General features: G+C 44.5%; 1 protein-coding gene across 1 annotated transcript in view; it reads right to left on the bottom strand.

Moving 5' to 3' along the window:
- itga9 (integrin, alpha 9) overlaps nucleotides 1-17,952 on the bottom strand; it is a 144,086-nt gene that overhangs the window by 68,344 nt on the left and 57,790 nt on the right. Inside the window, exon 15 of the mRNA XM_064950255.1 lies at nucleotides 12,603-12,763. Within this exon, the coding sequence (XP_064806327.1) occupies nucleotides 12,603-12,763 (161 nt within the window). The remainder of the gene's footprint in view (nucleotides 1-12,602; nucleotides 12,764-17,952) is intronic.

The following is a 17,952-nucleotide window of genomic DNA, read 5'->3' as shown; positions in this document are numbered from 1 at the left end:
CATCTGTCTGTTAATCGATGTGCCATTTAGCAGACACTTTTATCCAAAGCAACTTACAGTCTTACGTTCATACATTTTACGTATGAGTGGTCCCGGGAATCGAATCCAGTATCCTGGCGTTGCAAGCGCCACGCTCAACCAACTGAGCTACAGAAGACCAAACAACTGTAAACAAGTGAAGATGTCATAGTGACACACAGAAAAGTGACCTCCAGCCTGACAACCGCTGGAGCTAGCTTGGTTAATGCGGACTCTTCGTAACTTCCCATCCGTGTGTACCAATGAAGTAGACGTAGAAAATACAGTGAACGGTTTTTTCCATTCCAGTCATTTTATTTCTATGCTGGATTGGTAGTTGATGGGCATATTAGACTAAATGTCAAAAGTTTAAAAGTAAAGTATATGATTTTACAGCTCCTTGAAGACAACGAGTGTTTAAGGTTTAGTATAATATCCAAATACAAAAAGTAGATGAATACTGAGCCAAACCTGCAAGCTATTTCACGATTCATTTTCAAGGGTCTGGTGGTGTACAGTCAGCTGAGATACAATAAGCAAAGAGATAATGTGCCAATTGCACAAAAATGCCTGAACGTGAGACTTGAAAAAGAAGGGTCGAGAATAATATGGGTGTTTTTCTCTAGCTCTCAGCTCTTGTAATCACTCACTCAAGTATACACAGCCTCCTGGACCTTACTGCTTATTTCAAGCACCCACATCATTCAGCACGCAAGCATGCCCCCCCCCCACCCCCCAGTCATTTCAACCACCCAAATCATTCAGTATTCATCATTATAACAACCCTGTTTTCCTTCTCTAGAATGTGAGGTATGACTGAGGTAAATACAGTGTGTAGTTTATTTAGCTAAAAATAACTAAACAAAGTCCATCTGGAGGTCTGGTATGCCTTTCCATAACAGTTCACCCGCCAACCAAAACATGTTTAAAATTATCAACATGAAAGACTTATATCATTTCAGGAATTGCTTTAGAAAAAGCATGTTATGATTTCACTATTATTTAACTCGCACTCCATAATATTGTGTGATTTACTGAGTGAGTGGTAATTCCTGATATCGGCCTCAGATGTAGTGTTGTGAAGAATTACCCTGTGGTTTCTAATCTTTCTTAGTCCATGTGTACACTGTCTATTACAAGTTAGATCAGAAAGTTAGCCTGAAGATGAATTGATCAACTGATTCATGCAAATCAGGTCCATCTGTGTAAAATAATCTGTTTTTCCTTTGTCCTTTGGCTTGGTGCCAACAATCCCCAGAATCTATTTATAGCAGTGAATGAACAGCTATTGTAATAATGGTTAGGCTAATAACTGAAACAACAGAAATAACGTCTTTGTTTTTTACTGAGCAGGATTGATAAACTGACATGTCTATCCGTGGACGGTCATGCCGAGATACAGTACTGTACAAGCAACTTATTAAATATCTTAAAATAGCTCATGACATGGACTGCTACCCCTACCAGTCATACACCAGGCATGGTCAGAGCCAGTCAGTCAACCCCAAACACAGCTACAGCTAGGTTTTCCATTGCATCACCCACCGGAGCCAGCATCAGACAGCGTGGTGGAGTTCACACACCCACCCAACCAGTTTCATTTGACATGACACCACCCTGCTCTTGCTGTGACGTTAACCTCTAATAGTGGGATCCTGTGTTTTAGCCATATGTGTATGAGGCAGTGTCTCCCGGAGGATGTAGATGGGCACCAGCTGTTTTCCATTAGCATACCTCAGCCAGCAAATAGAAGACCTGGCTCATGTGGACACACACTTTAGCAACACAAATGATAGGATGGGCATCTCTCTCTCCAGTCTTTTCTCAGAGTCACAAACAAACATTTAGAGGATTAAATTAAAGTGTGTAATCCCTATAATCTCTATACTATAATATTTTTCTCCCCTCTATTTCCCTCAATCATATGTACAGTATCAAAGGTCAGACTGAAAGCCATGATCACTCTAGTAGTCTAAGCAGTCTGGTGTGGTTAGGTTGGAATTCTACTTGTGCGGGATTCTGAGCTAGCGAAGACGAGTGAGTGCACTGATTCTTTGGTTGGCTTGTGGTGGTGATTTACATTTAAAATGTTACCTTTATTTAACTCATCTATAGAACTGCAGTGTCTATTCCTTGTTCACACATCTGTGTTCGTTACCCCACACAACAGAGTCAGGAAAATATATCCCTTCAATCCAACAATAACCACTACTAATTAGCTACACTACCAGACACCTCATAGTTACATGGGCTGAGCCTACACACTCCTCTTTAAACCTACAATAAGCTAATTCAGACTCAACATTTCTTCACACAAAATATGTAAGAGTGTGTGTGTGTATGAATATGCATGTGTGCGCGCGCGTGTGTGTGTGTGTGTGTGTGTGCGAATGTTGTGTGAAGAAAATGTTGAAGGTGTCAAGCGAATCTAATAAAAAATGTAACGCAAAAATAAATGTCACAGAACGTGAAATACAAAAGGTTATATTGGAAGTTCTAACAATATGTCACACCTTTGAATAGTAATTCATTGACTAGAAATAATGCTATATCCAAGAGGAAGTAATTTTGGCACCACATTTTTAACACTATTTAACTCCACACAGCAGAATAAGTGATCCTCTCATCTCTGGTTAATCAAACAATTGTACATTGCCAATGTTTTTAAACAAAGTTCTGTTGTATTCTAAAACACAGCTCAACTCTATCATGACATGTGGTTCTGGCCTGATGAATCCCACTGTCAGTATTACTGGAAGAGTGTTTATCCCTGCTAGTACATTAAAGCACACAGTGCCAGAGAGATGCCAGTTAGTTACGTACGTGGCACACACCAGATGTCAAAGCTAATCTACAGTACACTACTGCCCACCCAGAAACACAGAGTCTGCATCCCAAATGGCGCCCTAATCCCTTTATAGTGCACTTAGGGCCCCACATAAGGGCTTTGGTCAAAATGAGTGCACTATAAAAGGAATCTGGTGCCTTTTGGGATGCAGAAAAATAGAGATAATGCTGTATAGATGTGGAACATGTTTACTTTGTGAATTAACAATACAATACTTCTTATTGCATACCTACAATTTACACAGTTGAAGCTAACAGTTTATGCTCTGTCTGATTACAGCGTTAAATTAGAAGAGGCAACCCTAAGTGTCTAAGTATCAATGACTACTATAGTTATCTAGGAGTACCACTGACTCCACAAAATGATCCCCACTTCACTGGGATAGATCGGATGAATAAACATAACTTTTCATTGTTTAAGGCTCGAGAACTGTGTTATCATGTGTAGTTGAAAGCCTCACATATGACATGACTAAGTTGTGTGTCTTAAGTTAAAAGAACAGAATACAACAGAATACGAAGCCTCAGCCTCACACATTACCCAGTATGATGAATGAGGATTATTATTGTTACAACTGTTCTGTGCATTGTAGTGATTTATATAACAGGTGGGTCTAATCCTGAATGCTGATTGGTTAAAAGCACATTCCAGCCAGTGTCTATTCCACAAGTTACCACCGGCTAAATCTACGACGTTAAAATGCCTATTTACTCTGTTTCATCTGACTGCACAATCCACTCTATCAGCCCAGCTAAGCAATTTATAAACTTGATCTCCACTATAAAAAGCATCTAGCCATTATCTCACTAGCCATTATCTCATTTAGTAACATTTAGTTTTCAACAGCGAAGATTTGTATAAACTTTGCTGTCTGCAACATTGTTTCAATATTCAAATTTGATCTCTAGCAGTCCCATAGTGATGACGGTGCCGGGAGTCGCGACGAGACAGACAGACAGCTTTTTTCAACCATTCGAAATCATGAATCATTACAGTATATATCTGGGTCGCGTCCATAGATACAGAACAACAAGACTGAACGACTGGGTCGTGGTCCATAGACACAGAACCAAAAGACTGAACGACTGGGTCGCGCCCATAGATACAGAAAAACAAGACTGAACGACTGGGTCGCGTCCATAGACACAGAACGTAAAGACTGAACGACTGGGTCGTGTCCATAGACACAGAACGTAAAGACTGAACGACTGGGTCGCATCCATAGACACAGAACGTAAAGACTGAACGACTGGGTCGTGGTCCATAGACACAGAACGTAAAGACTGAACGACTGGGTCGCGTCCATAGACACAGAACGTAAAGACTGAACGACTGGGTCGCGTCCATAGACACAGAACGTAAAGACTGAACGACTGGGTCGCGTCCATAGACACAGAACTAAAAGACTGAATGACTGGGTCGCGTCCATAGACACAGAACTAAAAGACTGAACGACTGGGTCGCGTCCATAGACACAGAACGTAAAGACTGAACGACTGGGTCGCGTCCATAGACACAGAACGTAAAGACTGAACGACTGGGTCGCGTCCATAGACACAGAACGTAAAGACTGAACGACTGGGTCGCGTCCATAGACACAGAACTAAAAGACTGAACGACTGGGTCGCGTCCATAGACACAGAACTAAAAGACTGAACGACTGGGTCGCGTCCATAGACACAGAACTAAAAGACTGAACGACTGGGTCGCGTCCATTTACACAGAACTAAAAGACTGAACGACTGGGTCACGTCCATTGACACAGAACAACAAGACTGAACGACTGGGTCGCGTCCATAGACACAGAACTAAAAGACTGATTGACTGGGTCAGGTCCATAGACACAGAACATAAAGACTGAACGACTGGGTCGCGTCCATAGACACAGAACTAAAAGACTGAACGACTGGGTCGCGTCCATAGACACAGAACGTAAAGACTGAACGACTGGGTCGCGTCCATAGACACAGAACGTAAAGACTGAACGACTGGGTCGCGTCCATAGACACAGAACTAAAAGACTGAACGACTGGGTCGCGTCCATAGACACAGAACGTAAAGACTGAACGACTGGGTCGCGTCCATAGACACAGAACTAAAAGACTGAACGACTGGGTCGCGTCCATAGACACAGAACGTAAAGACTGAATGACTGGGTCGTGGTCCATAGACACAGAACGTAAAGACTGAACGACTGGGTCGTGGTCCATAGACACAGAACGTAAAGACTGAACGACTGGGTCGCGTCCATAGACACAGAACTAAAAGACTGAACGACTGGGTCGCGTCCATAGACACAGAACTAAAAGACTGAACGACTGGGTCGCGTCCATAGACACAGAACTAAAAGACTGAACGACTGGGTCGCGTCCATAGACACAGAACGTAAAGACTGAACGACTGGGTCGTGGTCCATAGACACAGAACGTAAAGACTGAACGACTGGGTCGCGTCCATAGACACAGAACGTAAAGACTGAACGACTGGGTCGCGTCCATAGACACAGAACGTAAAGACTGAACGACTGGGTCGTGGGCCATAGACACAGAACGTAAAGACTGAACGACTGGGTCGCGTCCATAGACACAGAACTAAAAGACTGAACGACTGGGTCGCGTCCATAGACACAGAACTAAAAGACTGAACGACTGGGTCGCGTCCATAGACACAGAACTAAAAGACTGAACGACTGGGTCGCGTCCATAGACACAGAACGTAAAGACTGAACGACTGGGTCGTGGTCCATAGACACAGAACGTAAAGACTGAACGACTGGGTCGCGTCCATAGACACAGAACGTAAAGACTGAACGACTGGGTCGCATCCATAGACACAGAACGTAAAGACTGAACGACTGGGTCGTGGTCCATAGACACAGAACGTAAAGACTGAACGACTGGGTCGCGTCCATAGACACAGAACGTAAAGACTGAACGACTGGGTCGCGTCCATAGACACAGAACGTAAAGACTGAACGACTGGGTCGCGTCCATAGACACAGAACTAAAAGACTGAACGACTGGGTCGCGTCCATAGACACAGAACGTAAAGACTGAACGACTGGGTCGCATCCATAGACACAGAACGTAAAGACTGAACGACTGGGTCGCGTCCATAGACACAGAACGTAAAGACTGAACGACTGGGTCAGGTCCATAGACACAGAACTAAAAGACTGAACGACTGGGTCGCGTCCATAGACACAGAACTAAAAGACTGAACGACTGGGTCGCGGTCCATAGACACAGAACTAAAAGACTGAACGACTGGGTCGCGGTCCATAGACACAGAACTAAAAGACTGAACGACTGGGTCGCGTCCATAGACACAGAACTAAAAGACTGAACGACTGGGTCGTGGTCCATAGACACAGAACTAAAAGACTGAACGACTGGGTCGTGGTCCATAGACACAGAACTAAAAGACTGAACGACTGGGTCGCGTCCATAGACACAGAACTAAAAGACTGAACGACTGGGTCGCGTCCATAGACACAGAACTAAAAGACTGAACGACTGGGTCGCGTCCATAGACACAGAACTAAAAGACTGAACGACTGGGTCGCGTCCATAGACACAGAACTAAAAGACTGAACGACTGGGTCGCGTCCATAGACACAGAACTAAAAGACTGAACGACTGGGTCGCGTCCATAGACACAGAACTAAAAGACTGAATGACTGGGTCGCGTCCATAGACACAGAACTAAAAGACTGAACGACTGGGTCGCGTCCATAGACACAGAACGTAAAGACTGAACGACTGGGTCGTGGTCCATAGACACAGAACTAAAAGACTGAACGACTGGGTCGCGTCCATAGACACAGAACTAAAAGACTGAATGACTGGGTCGCGTCCATAAACACAGAACTAAAAGACTGAACGACTGGGTCGCGTCCATAGACACAAAACTAAAAGACTGATTGACTGGGTCACGTCCATAGACACAGAACTAAAAGACTGATTGACTGGGTCGTGGTCCATAGACACAGAACTAAAAGACTGAACGACTGGGTCGCGTCCATAGACACAGAACTAAAAGACTGATTGACTGGGTCGCGTCCATAGACACAGAACTAAAAGACTGAACGACTGGGTCGCGTCCATAGACACAGAACGTAAAGACTGAACGACTGGGTCGCGTCCATAGACACAGAACTAAAAGACTGAACGACTGGGTCGCGTCCATAGACACAGAACTAAAAGACTGATTGACTGGGTCGTGGTCCATAGACACAGAACTAAAAGACTGAACGACTGGGTCGCGGTCCATAGACACAGAACTAAAAGACTGAACGACTGGGTCGCGTCCATAGACACAGAACTAAAAGACTGAACGACTGGGTCGTGGTCCATAGACACAGAACTAAAAGACTGAACGACTGGGTCGCGTCCATAGACACAAAACTAAAAGACTGATTGACTGGGTCGCGTCCATAGACACAGAACTAAAAGACTGATTGACTGGGTCGTGGTCCATAGACACAGAACTAAAAGACTGAACGACTGGGTCGCGTCCATAGACACAGAACTAAAAGACTGATTGACTGGGTCGCGTCCATTGACACAGAACTAAAAGACTGAACGACTGGGTCGTGGTCCATAGACACAGAACTAAAAGACTGAACGACTGGGTCGCGTCCATAGACACAGAACTAAAAGACTGAACGACTGGGTCGCGTCCATAGACACAGAACTAAAAGACTGAACGACTGGGTCGCGGTCCATAGACACAGAACTAAAAGACTGAACGACTGGGTCGCGGTCCATAGACACAGAACTAAAAGACTGAACGACTGGGTCGCGTCCATAGACACAGAACTAAAAGACTGATTGACTGGGTCGCGTCCATTGACACAGAACTAAAAGACTGAACGACTGGGTCGTGGTCCATAGACACAGAACTAAAAGACTGAACGACTGGGTCGCGTCCATAGACACAGAACTAAAAGACTGAACGACTGGGTCGCGTCCATAGACACAGAACTAAAAGACTGAACGACTGGGTCGTGGTCCATAGACACAGAACTAAAAGACTGAACGACTGGGTCGCGTCCATAGACACAGAACTAAAAGACTGAACGACTGGGTCGCGTCCATAGACACAGAACTAAAAGACTGAACGACTGGGTCGCGGTCCATAGACACAGAACTAAAAGACTGAACGACTGGGTCGCGGTCCATAGACACAGAACTAAAAGACTGAACGACTGGGTCGCGTCCATAGACACAGAACTAAAAGACTGAACGACTGGGTCGCGTCCATAGACACAGAACTAAAAGACTGATTGACTGGGTCGTGGTCCATAGACACAGAACTAAAAGACTGAACGACTGGGTCGCGTCCATAGACACAGAACTAAAAGACTGATTGACTGGGTCGCGTCCATTGACACAGAACTAAAAGACTGAACGACTGGGTCGTGGTCCATAGACACAGAACTAAAAGACTGAACGACTGGGTCGCGTCCATAGACACAGAACTAAAAGACTGAACGACTGGGTCGCGTCCATAGACACAGAACTAAAAGACTGAACGACTGGGTCGCGGTCCATAGACACAGAACTAAAAGACTGAACGACTGGGTCGCGGTCCATAGACACAGAACTAAAAGACTGAACGACTGGGTCGCGTCCATAGACACAGAACTAAAAGACTGATTGACTGGGTCGCGTCCATTGACACAGAACTAAAAGACTGAACGACTGGGTCGTGGTCCATAGACACAGAACTAAAAGACTGAACGACTGGGTCGCGTCCATAGACACAGAACTAAAAGACTGAACGACTGGGTCGCGTCCATAGACACAGAACTAAAAGACTGAACGACTGGGTCGTGGTCCATAGACACAGAACTAAAAGACTGAACGACTGGGTCGCGTCCATAGACACAGAACTAAAAGACTGAACGACTGGGTCGCGTCCATAGACACAGAACTAAAAGACTGAACGACTGGGTCGCGGTCCATAGACACAGAACTAAAAGACTGAACGACTGGGTCGCGGTCCATAGACACAGAACTAAAAGACTGAACGACTGGGTCGCGTCCATAGACACAGAACTAAAAGACTGAACGACTGGGTCGCGTCCATAGACACAGAACTAAAAGACTGAACGACTGGGTCGCGTCCATAGACACAGAACTAAAAGACTGAACGACTGGGTCGCGTCCATAGACACAGAACAAAAAGACTGAACGACTGGGTCGCGTCCATAGACACAGAACTAAAAGACTGAACGACTGGGTCGCGTCCATAGACACAGAACTAAAAGACTGAACGACTGGGTCGCGTCCATAGACACAGAACTAAAAGACTGAACGACTGGGTCGCGTCCATAGACACAGAACAAAAAGACTGAACGACTGGGTCGCGTCCATAGACACAGAACTAAAAGACTGAACGACTGGGTCATGGTCCATAGACACAGAACTAAAAGACTGAACGACTGGGTCGCGTCCATAGACACAGAACTAAAAGACTGAACGACTGGGTCGCGTCCATAGACACAGAACAAAAAGACTGAACGACTGGGTCGCGTCCATAGACACAGAACTAAAAGACTGAACGACTGGGTCGCGTCCATAGACACAGAACAAAAAGACTGAACGACTGGGTCGCGTCCATAGACACAGAACAAAAAGACTGAACGACTGGGTCGCGTCCATAGACACAGAACTAAAAGACTGAACGACTGGGTCGCGTCCATAGACACAGAACTAAAAGACTGAACGACTGGGTCGCGTCCATAGACACAGAACTAAAAGACTGAACGACTGGGTCGCGTCCATAGATACAGAACTAAAAGACTGAACGACTGGGTCATGGTCCATAGACACAGAACAGACACAGTCGTACCTCTGGCAACAGAACCAATAGAACGAACGACCAGCCAGCTTGGGTAGCAACCCAAGATTTGTTTCGTGACTATATCTTGTGGAAGGATGACATAGCATGATACATTCAATAAAATAAAGTTTTTAATGAAAATATGTCAATCATTATTTGAATATGTTTGTAACCCGTTGTATAAAAGTGATAATACCCTCGAAGCCGGTGTTTGGAGGATATATTGGAGGATATACTAAACAACACCCATGCCAATATATCCTCCAAATACTGGCTTCTCAGGCATTATCACTTAAGTATACTTATCACAGGGCTGTATGGGTGGGTAGAGGCTCTGGGTTCAGGGATCTTTTAAATACTGTGAGTGTTTGTTTCAGCCTGCCTGGAGTGCCAGATGGGCGGGGTTTGCAGTTTTGGAAACTATTCTATTGGACAATTAAACCAGGCAAGCACAGATAAAGTATAAGAATTTTTGAATGGTGTTTGAACCCTGGGCTGTTTGGGGGAGAGAGAGAGAGAGATGAAGAGAAGGCTAGCATTATAATGACAGATCCTTTCACTGCATAGTTCAGTCGGGCTCAGCCTCCCAGGGAGAAATGAGCCTGGGGTCCACTGTGAAGAATGCCAGTAAAATGTACATGCTCCGTGTGGGGTGGGACCTCTGGTCCCCATTAGCAGGAGGTGAGACATAAATGTACGCCCTCAGACCTCAGGACATAGGTCCGCTCTATTGCCGCTTCTGAATCAGCTGGCTACCATAAAGTAACTTACTACTTATGAAGTGACAATGGAGCGTCTGTCTACTGTTTCTACTGAGTACGAGAAGCTTTCATCTGCACATTAAGATCCATGCAAATTGCAGTCGTTAAAACTTAGTTTAAAAATAGGCTTCATTAGAGTTCTAGGCTATACTATCTGAGAATAGTGACAAAGGTTTACTACTGTGACAGAAAGCTTGGAAATTAAATGACTGAAAATTGCATGGCTCAACAGTGAGTGCGGAGGGTTCTTTCTCCAGTTTAAGTCACATATTTCCCTGCTACTTAGCTATGTTGTCTGTCTAATAGATTACTTTTCTGCCTCCTGTTTCTACAAGGCCCTCTCTGTCCATCTGGAGCGTGAAGTCACAAGCTCTGCTGGTCGGCTACTGCATATCAACCTAGCGGTGCCAAAAGTCATAGTCTGCCCTAGAATGCCTATGTAAATTACGATCACCAGAACGGACAATTTAAAAAGAAAATATATATTTTATTTTATCCCCCAATTTCATGGTATCCAATCGATTTTAGTAGCTACTATCTTGTCTCATCGCTACAACTCCCGTACGGGCTCGGGAGAGACGAAGGTTGAAAGTCATGCGTCCTCCGATACACAACCCAACCAAGCCGCACTGCTTCTTAACACAGCGCGCATACAACCCAGAAGCCAGCTGCACCAATGTGTCTGAGGAAATACCATGCACCTGGCAACCTTGGTTAGCGCGCACTGCGCCCAGCCACAGGAGTCGCTGGTGCGCGATGAGACAAGGACATCCCTACCGGGCCAAGATGCAATACAGCACCCTTAACCACTGCGCCACCCGGGAGGCCCCAGAACGGACAATTTTTTTGGGGGGGCCTGCCATTTTGGGCTCTATTTCATTTAAATTATGATCAAGTTCGATCCCCCCTTAGGTGAATTAAGAACCTAAGGGGGTGTGGTGTGCTATCCAGATGAGAGCACGGAGTCAACAAGCCTGTCAAGAGTAGATGGAGTGGCTGACCAATGTCTATGGGGCTGCAAGAGGACAACATAGCAGAGAACAGAGGATGACAAAGTGGAGAACAGAGGATGACAGAGCAGTTGCACAAATGATAAAGATAGCCTACAAATATATAAAAATACCGAATCAAGATGAAATAATTGTATAAATGATATATAAATCCAATCTAGCCTAACCGAGTTGTGATCGGTTGGTTTTCACCTGATTATGTCCAAGGCTTCCGTTATTGACGGCGACGTCATCTTGCAGCATTGGGTTTTACTCTCTCAGGCAGAATGAAAACGACGACATCGGCCATGATCTTTTGAGCGCTTCAAATTCACATACTTCTGGCTTCATGCGCCATCAGGAGTTTTCCCTAAGAATACGTGGATGGGGTCAGCGCTATTACTATCAACTGGTTTCAATGTCTATGGTTTCTACCCATTTGGAGATGACAGCACAGTCAAAGTAAACGGTGGTTTTATGAACCATTATGACCGCCTGCCTTTCACCTTTGACCTGACCCAGCAGGCTACAGTCAAATACCACTCAAACAGACTGTTGAACTGTCATACACACATGCAACCACACACATCAAGGACAACAACCACCCGAGCCACTGCCTGTTCACCCCGCTATCATCCAGAAGCCGAGGTCAGTACAGGTGCATCAAAGCTGGGACAGAAAGACTGAAAAGCAGCTTCTGTTAAATAGCCATCACTAGCACATTAGAGGCTGCTGCCTATATACATAAACTTGGAAATCACTGGCCACTTCAATAAATGGAACACTAGTCACTTGAATAATGTTTACAGATTTTGCATTAATCATATGTATATACTGTATTATATTTTACTGTATCTTCGTCTATGCCGCTCTGACATTGCTCGTCCATATATTTATATATTCTTAATTCCATTCCTTTACTTAGATTTGTGTGTATTGGGTATATGTTGTGAAATTGTTAGATATTACTTGTTAGATATTACTACGCTCTCGGAGCTAGAAACACAAGCATTTTGCTACACTGAGTGTACAAAACATTAGGAACACCGGCTCTTGCCAAGACAAAGACTGATCAGGTGAATCCAGGTGACAGCTATACGACTGACTCCCTCATATGACTGAGGTCTAGGAACTCACCTTAACGTATGCAGTGTACTGGTGGCACTCCACTGTGTTGATGTCCAGACTGAGCTCGTTGCTCACGGAGCTCATCTGGGCTCCGTTCTGAACCAAGTACACTCGAGAAGGCTGGCTCCTCTGTCTCTTATCCACATCAGCGGTCAGGTTATACAGCAACTCTGGGAAAGAGGAATCATGGGTTAGATAAAGCTAAGTCATGTTTCACTTCACACAGTCTGAATAAGACATATTAATACAGTCAAACATAGGGGAGAGAGAGGTCCACGTGTTAGTTAGAGAGGCAATGTAAGGCTCCTAATAGCACCTTTTAATAGTGACAATGTTTCGATCCAAGGTGAATCTTAGTCAGGTCTAGGGCTGATGCGGTGACGTATTACCGCCACACCGGCGGTCACGTGTCATGAAGGCAGTCAAATTCCACATGACTGTATAGTTACTGTAATTAGGCTTCTCCAAGCTCTGATGCTGCTGCTGGTCATTAGTAGCCTACCAAACTTGCTAACTACAATAGACTCAGCACTACATCGTCCCTATAATCACTCTTGACTTCAATGCAAATGTATTAGAAAATCTAATCAAACACTTCATGAGCTCATGTTGCTCAACATTTCTATAGGCTATGCAATTGCGGGAGAAAAATAATAATAATAAATAAAAAGAGGAGGATCCCATCAGCTTTCTATAGGCTAGGCCAACTAAATTTATTTCTCAACTTTCCTAATATTAAGCACATTGCTTATATTTACAGCAGGAGTATAGCCTACCTGGCTGGCATGAACATAAACCACGGGGAATAGCATCCTCCATTCACTATTTAAGTGCATAGATGACATGTATTTTTTCCCGCTGCCTCGTTTCGATACAGGTGCATGATAATGGTCCATTCTAAATTAAAACAAATGTCACACATATATTAGTTAGAATATGTAAAGACCAGATTAAATTGGGTTGCCCCCCCCCCCCCCGCCCCGTAGATCTTTGTGGGCTATACTCGGCCTTGTCTCAGGATGGTAAGTTGAATGGTGGTTGAATATATCCCTCTAGTGGTGTGGGGGCTGTGCTTTGGCAAAGTGGGTGGGGTTATATCCTTCTTGTTTGGCCCTGTCCGGGGGTATCATCGGATGGGGCCACAGTGTCTCCTGACCCCTCCTTTCTCAGCCGCCAGTATTTATGCTGCAGTAGTGTCGGGGGGCTAGGGTCAGTCTGTTATATCTGGAGTACTTCTCCTGTCTTATTCAGTGTCCTGTATGAATTTAAGTATGCTCTCTCTAATTCTCTCTTTCTCTCTTTCTTTCTCACTCTCGGAGGACCTGAGCCCTAGGACCATGCCTCAGGACTACCTGGCATGATGACTCCTTGATGTCCCCAGTCCACCTGGCCGTGCTCCTGCTCCAGTTTCAACTGTTCTGCCTGCGGCTATGGAATCCTGACCTGTTCACCGGACGTGCTACCTGTCCCAGACCTATTATTTGACCATGCTGGTCATTTATGAACACTTGGCCATGTTCTGTTATAATCTCCACCCGGCACAGCCAGAAGAGGACTGGCCACCCCTCATAGCCTGGTTCCTCTCCAGGTTTCTTCCTAGGTTTTGGCCTTTCTAGGGAGTTTTTCCTAGCCAACGTGCTTCAACACCTGCATTGCTTGCTGTTTGGGGTTTTAGGATGGGTTTCTGTACAGTACTTTGAGATATCAGCTGATGTACGAAGAGCTATTTAATCAATTTGATTTGAAATCAAGAATCATCTGATGGGTGACAATATTAGCCTATCACTTGTGAATTATTTATTATCACTTTGGAATGACGCCCAGCGTAAGAAACAATGCCTCTTTTTTGCGACTTTGTCTAATCAAATGTGTCGTTCTGCCCCTGAACAGGCAGTTAACCCACTGTTCCTAGGCTGTCATTGAAAATAAGAATTTGTTCTTAACTGACTTGCCTAGTTAAATAAAGGTCAAATAAATAAAAATTAAATTAAGCATATTAATAACTGGCATATATAAGCAGCGCGTGAGTTTTACGTTTGGGAAAGATAATTTTCACCATAAAATGCACCTTTATAATAAAAGCATTACATGCATAATGCATTTGCGTTCACTTTTCATAATGGTGTTTTCCGCTAATGGAACATTTGTGCTTATAGCCTAATACCATGTACACATTGCTGTGCTTATAATGTGAAGAAATAGCATAATAGTTTATCAACATTTTAAGCTCAACGTTCTGATCTGTTAAGACAGCCTCATTGCATAAAAAGGTTTTTGGGATGCTAGTGGTTGTAGTCATTTGGGATCTATCTGTCCCAGACTATGTTAGGAAAATGTATTTCTCGCACAGAATAGAATAGATTGACTTTTGTACTATGGGGGATAGTAGATTGACATAGGCTAGTGCTTTTGCTGTTCGTTAGGCCTATTCATCCTGTTGGCTGACAAACAGTAAATGGGGACAGTTCTTCAAATAGCTTCAATATGCACCTCGGAAGTGGATAAGGACTTGCACAGTCCCCGATGTGTCTGTCTTCACTTGTAGCTTGTGAGCAAGACCTGATCACGTGACAAAGAGCCATATGAGTGAGAGGTGGATCGGATTGCGCAGCACAATAAGGAAGAAGGGCACAACACAGCACTCCGGGCCACAAAAGGCATGGGTTTTTGGGGTGCATTACGGCCACAAAGGGGATGCCGCTGTGAAATTCGAAGCATTATCAAGTGCTTATTGTGAAGATGTAGGCTATATCACATGGATTTATTAGACTGCTGTCCCCAGTCCACCTGGCCGTGCTCCTGCTCCAGTTTCAACTGTTCTGCCTGCGGCTATGGAATCCTGACCTGTTCACCGGACGTGCTACCTGTCCCAGACCGCTGTGTGTGGGCGCCAGGAGATGCTGCATGTGTTTATGTTAATTAACTGTCAATTACCGTGAGACCAACAGTTATTTGCTTGACATTCACCGGCTGACGGAATTTCGTGACTGCCACTGCCCCAGTTAGGTCAAGCCTTAGTTGGAGGTCTCACTACCAGACATGTACACACACAGGAAATGAAGCTGGGATGTATAGCGGACGTTTTACGGGGCCCTGACCAATTCTACTATTTTGTGTGTTCTTTGGAGCTGATCTTAACTTATTTCGTAAATAATGTTTCCGCCATCGTTTCCTATGACCGAAAAGAGCTTCTGGACATCAGAACAGAGATCAACAGCCTTGATTTGGATGAAGATTTATACTTCAATGAGTCAGCGGCACAGGACATACTGCTCACCCCAGACCAGGCCCTAATCCCTGACATTCGGAAGAGAAAGAGACAGCGATATAGAGGCTGACGTACAGGTACCCTGATGAAGCTACGGTGGAGAGTAAATGATCCGCTTCTACTCTCTGTTCTATTCTTCAATCACTGGAGAACAAAACAAACAAACTCTGTTTGAGAATATCCTATCAACGGGATCTAGAGAACTGTAATTACCTATGTTTCTCTGAAACTTGGCTGAACAAGGAGATGGATAATATTCCAGCTGGTTTTTCTATGAATCGGCAGGACAGAACGCCAGCGTCGGGTAAGCTCAACGGGAGTGGTGTCTTTGTTAACAACAGCTGGTGTGCAATCTCTAATGTTAAGGAAGTCTCAAGGTTCTTCTCGCCGAAGTTAGTATGGTTTATCATGAGGCATTCTATTTACGAAGAGATATATATAATTTTCGTATCTGTCTATTTACCACCACAAACCGATGCTATCACTAAGACCGCACTGAAAGAGCTGAATAGGGCCATTAGCAAACAAGAAAATGCTCATCCAAAAAGTGGTCCTCCTAGTAGCCGGTGATTTAATGGAGGAAAACTGAAATCTGCTTTACCTCATTTCTACCAGCATGTCACCTGTGCAACTACAGGCAAAAGCAAGGCAAGATCACCTTTACTCTACACACAGAGATGCATACAAAGCTCTCCCTCGCCCTCCATTTGGTAAATCTGACCATAACTCTATCCTCCGGATTCCTGCTTCCAAGCAAAATCTCAAACAGGAAGAACCAGTGGCGCGTTCAGCACAGAAGTGGTCCAATTAAGTAAATGCTAAGCTACAGGACTGTTTCGCTAGCACAGACTGGAATATGTTCCCTGACTCATCTGATAACATTGAGGAGTTTACCACATTAGTCACCGGCTTCATTAATAAGTGCATCGACGACATCGATGGTTGTTTCTCAAAATGCATATTACTGTGCTCTGAGCATGCAAATTGAAGTCCAAATCAAAGTATGCGAAATGGAGCATTTACATGTACATATTTTGAAGCATGCATTGATTCAAGCTTCAACGGAAAGTATGCAAAGAAATATGAAGCAACCATGTAAAAAGAATGCTTTAAAAAAAATCAATGGTGGACATTATTTCAACTGAAGCAAGAGAAAATACACTGACTTAGGAATGAAATGTTGCCTATTCACATCTCATATTTGCCTGACTACAATATTTTATCTTGCTACATTAATAAATACATGCTGTGTTAATTTTGGCATGTGTACCTGCCTACAATACACACTGTAGTGTGTGTAGGTCGTAAGACCATAGTAAGTGCTCTTGCTGCTGGTGATTCTCTGATCCACCTCTATGCAGACGACACCATTCTGTATACTTCTGGCCCCTCTTTGGACACTGTGTTAACTAACCTCCAGTCGAGCTTCAATGCCATACAACTCTCCTTCCGTGGCCTCCAACTGCTCTTAAACGCAAGTAAAACTAAACGGTTGCTTTTCAATCGATCACTGCCCGCACCTGCTCGCCCGTCCAGCATCATTACGCTGGACGGCTCTGACTTAGAATACGTGGACAACTACAAATACCTGGGTGTCTGGTTATACGGTAAACTCTCCTTCCAGACTCACATTAAGCATCTCCAATCCAAAATTAAATCTAGAATCGGCTTCCTATATCGCAACAAAGCATCCTTCACTCATGCTGCCAAACATACCCTCGTAAAACTGACCATCCTATCGATCCTCGACTTCGGCGATGTCATCAATAAAATAGCCTCTAACACTCTACTCAACAAACTGGATGCAGTCTATCACAGTGCCATCCGTTTTGTCACCAAAGCCCCATACACTACCCACCTTTGCGACCTGTACGCTCTCCGTTGGCTGGCTCTCGCTTCATACTCGTCGCCAAACCTACTGGCTACAGGTTATCTACAAGTCTCTGTTAGGTAAAGCCCCGCTTTATCTCAGCTCACTGGTCACCATAGCAGCACCCACTCGTAGCATGCGCTCCAGCAGGTATATCTCACTGGGCACCCCCAAAGCCAATTCCTCCTTTGGTCGTATTTCCTTCCAGTTCTCTGCTGCCC

This window comes from Oncorhynchus masou, chromosome 31, assembly GCF_036934945.1.
Source record: "Oncorhynchus masou masou isolate Uvic2021 chromosome 31, UVic_Omas_1.1, whole genome shotgun sequence".
NCBI classification, from domain to species: domain Eukaryota; kingdom Metazoa; phylum Chordata; class Actinopteri; order Salmoniformes; family Salmonidae; genus Oncorhynchus; species Oncorhynchus masou.
This window is presented reverse-complemented; position numbering and strand designations above follow the sequence as displayed.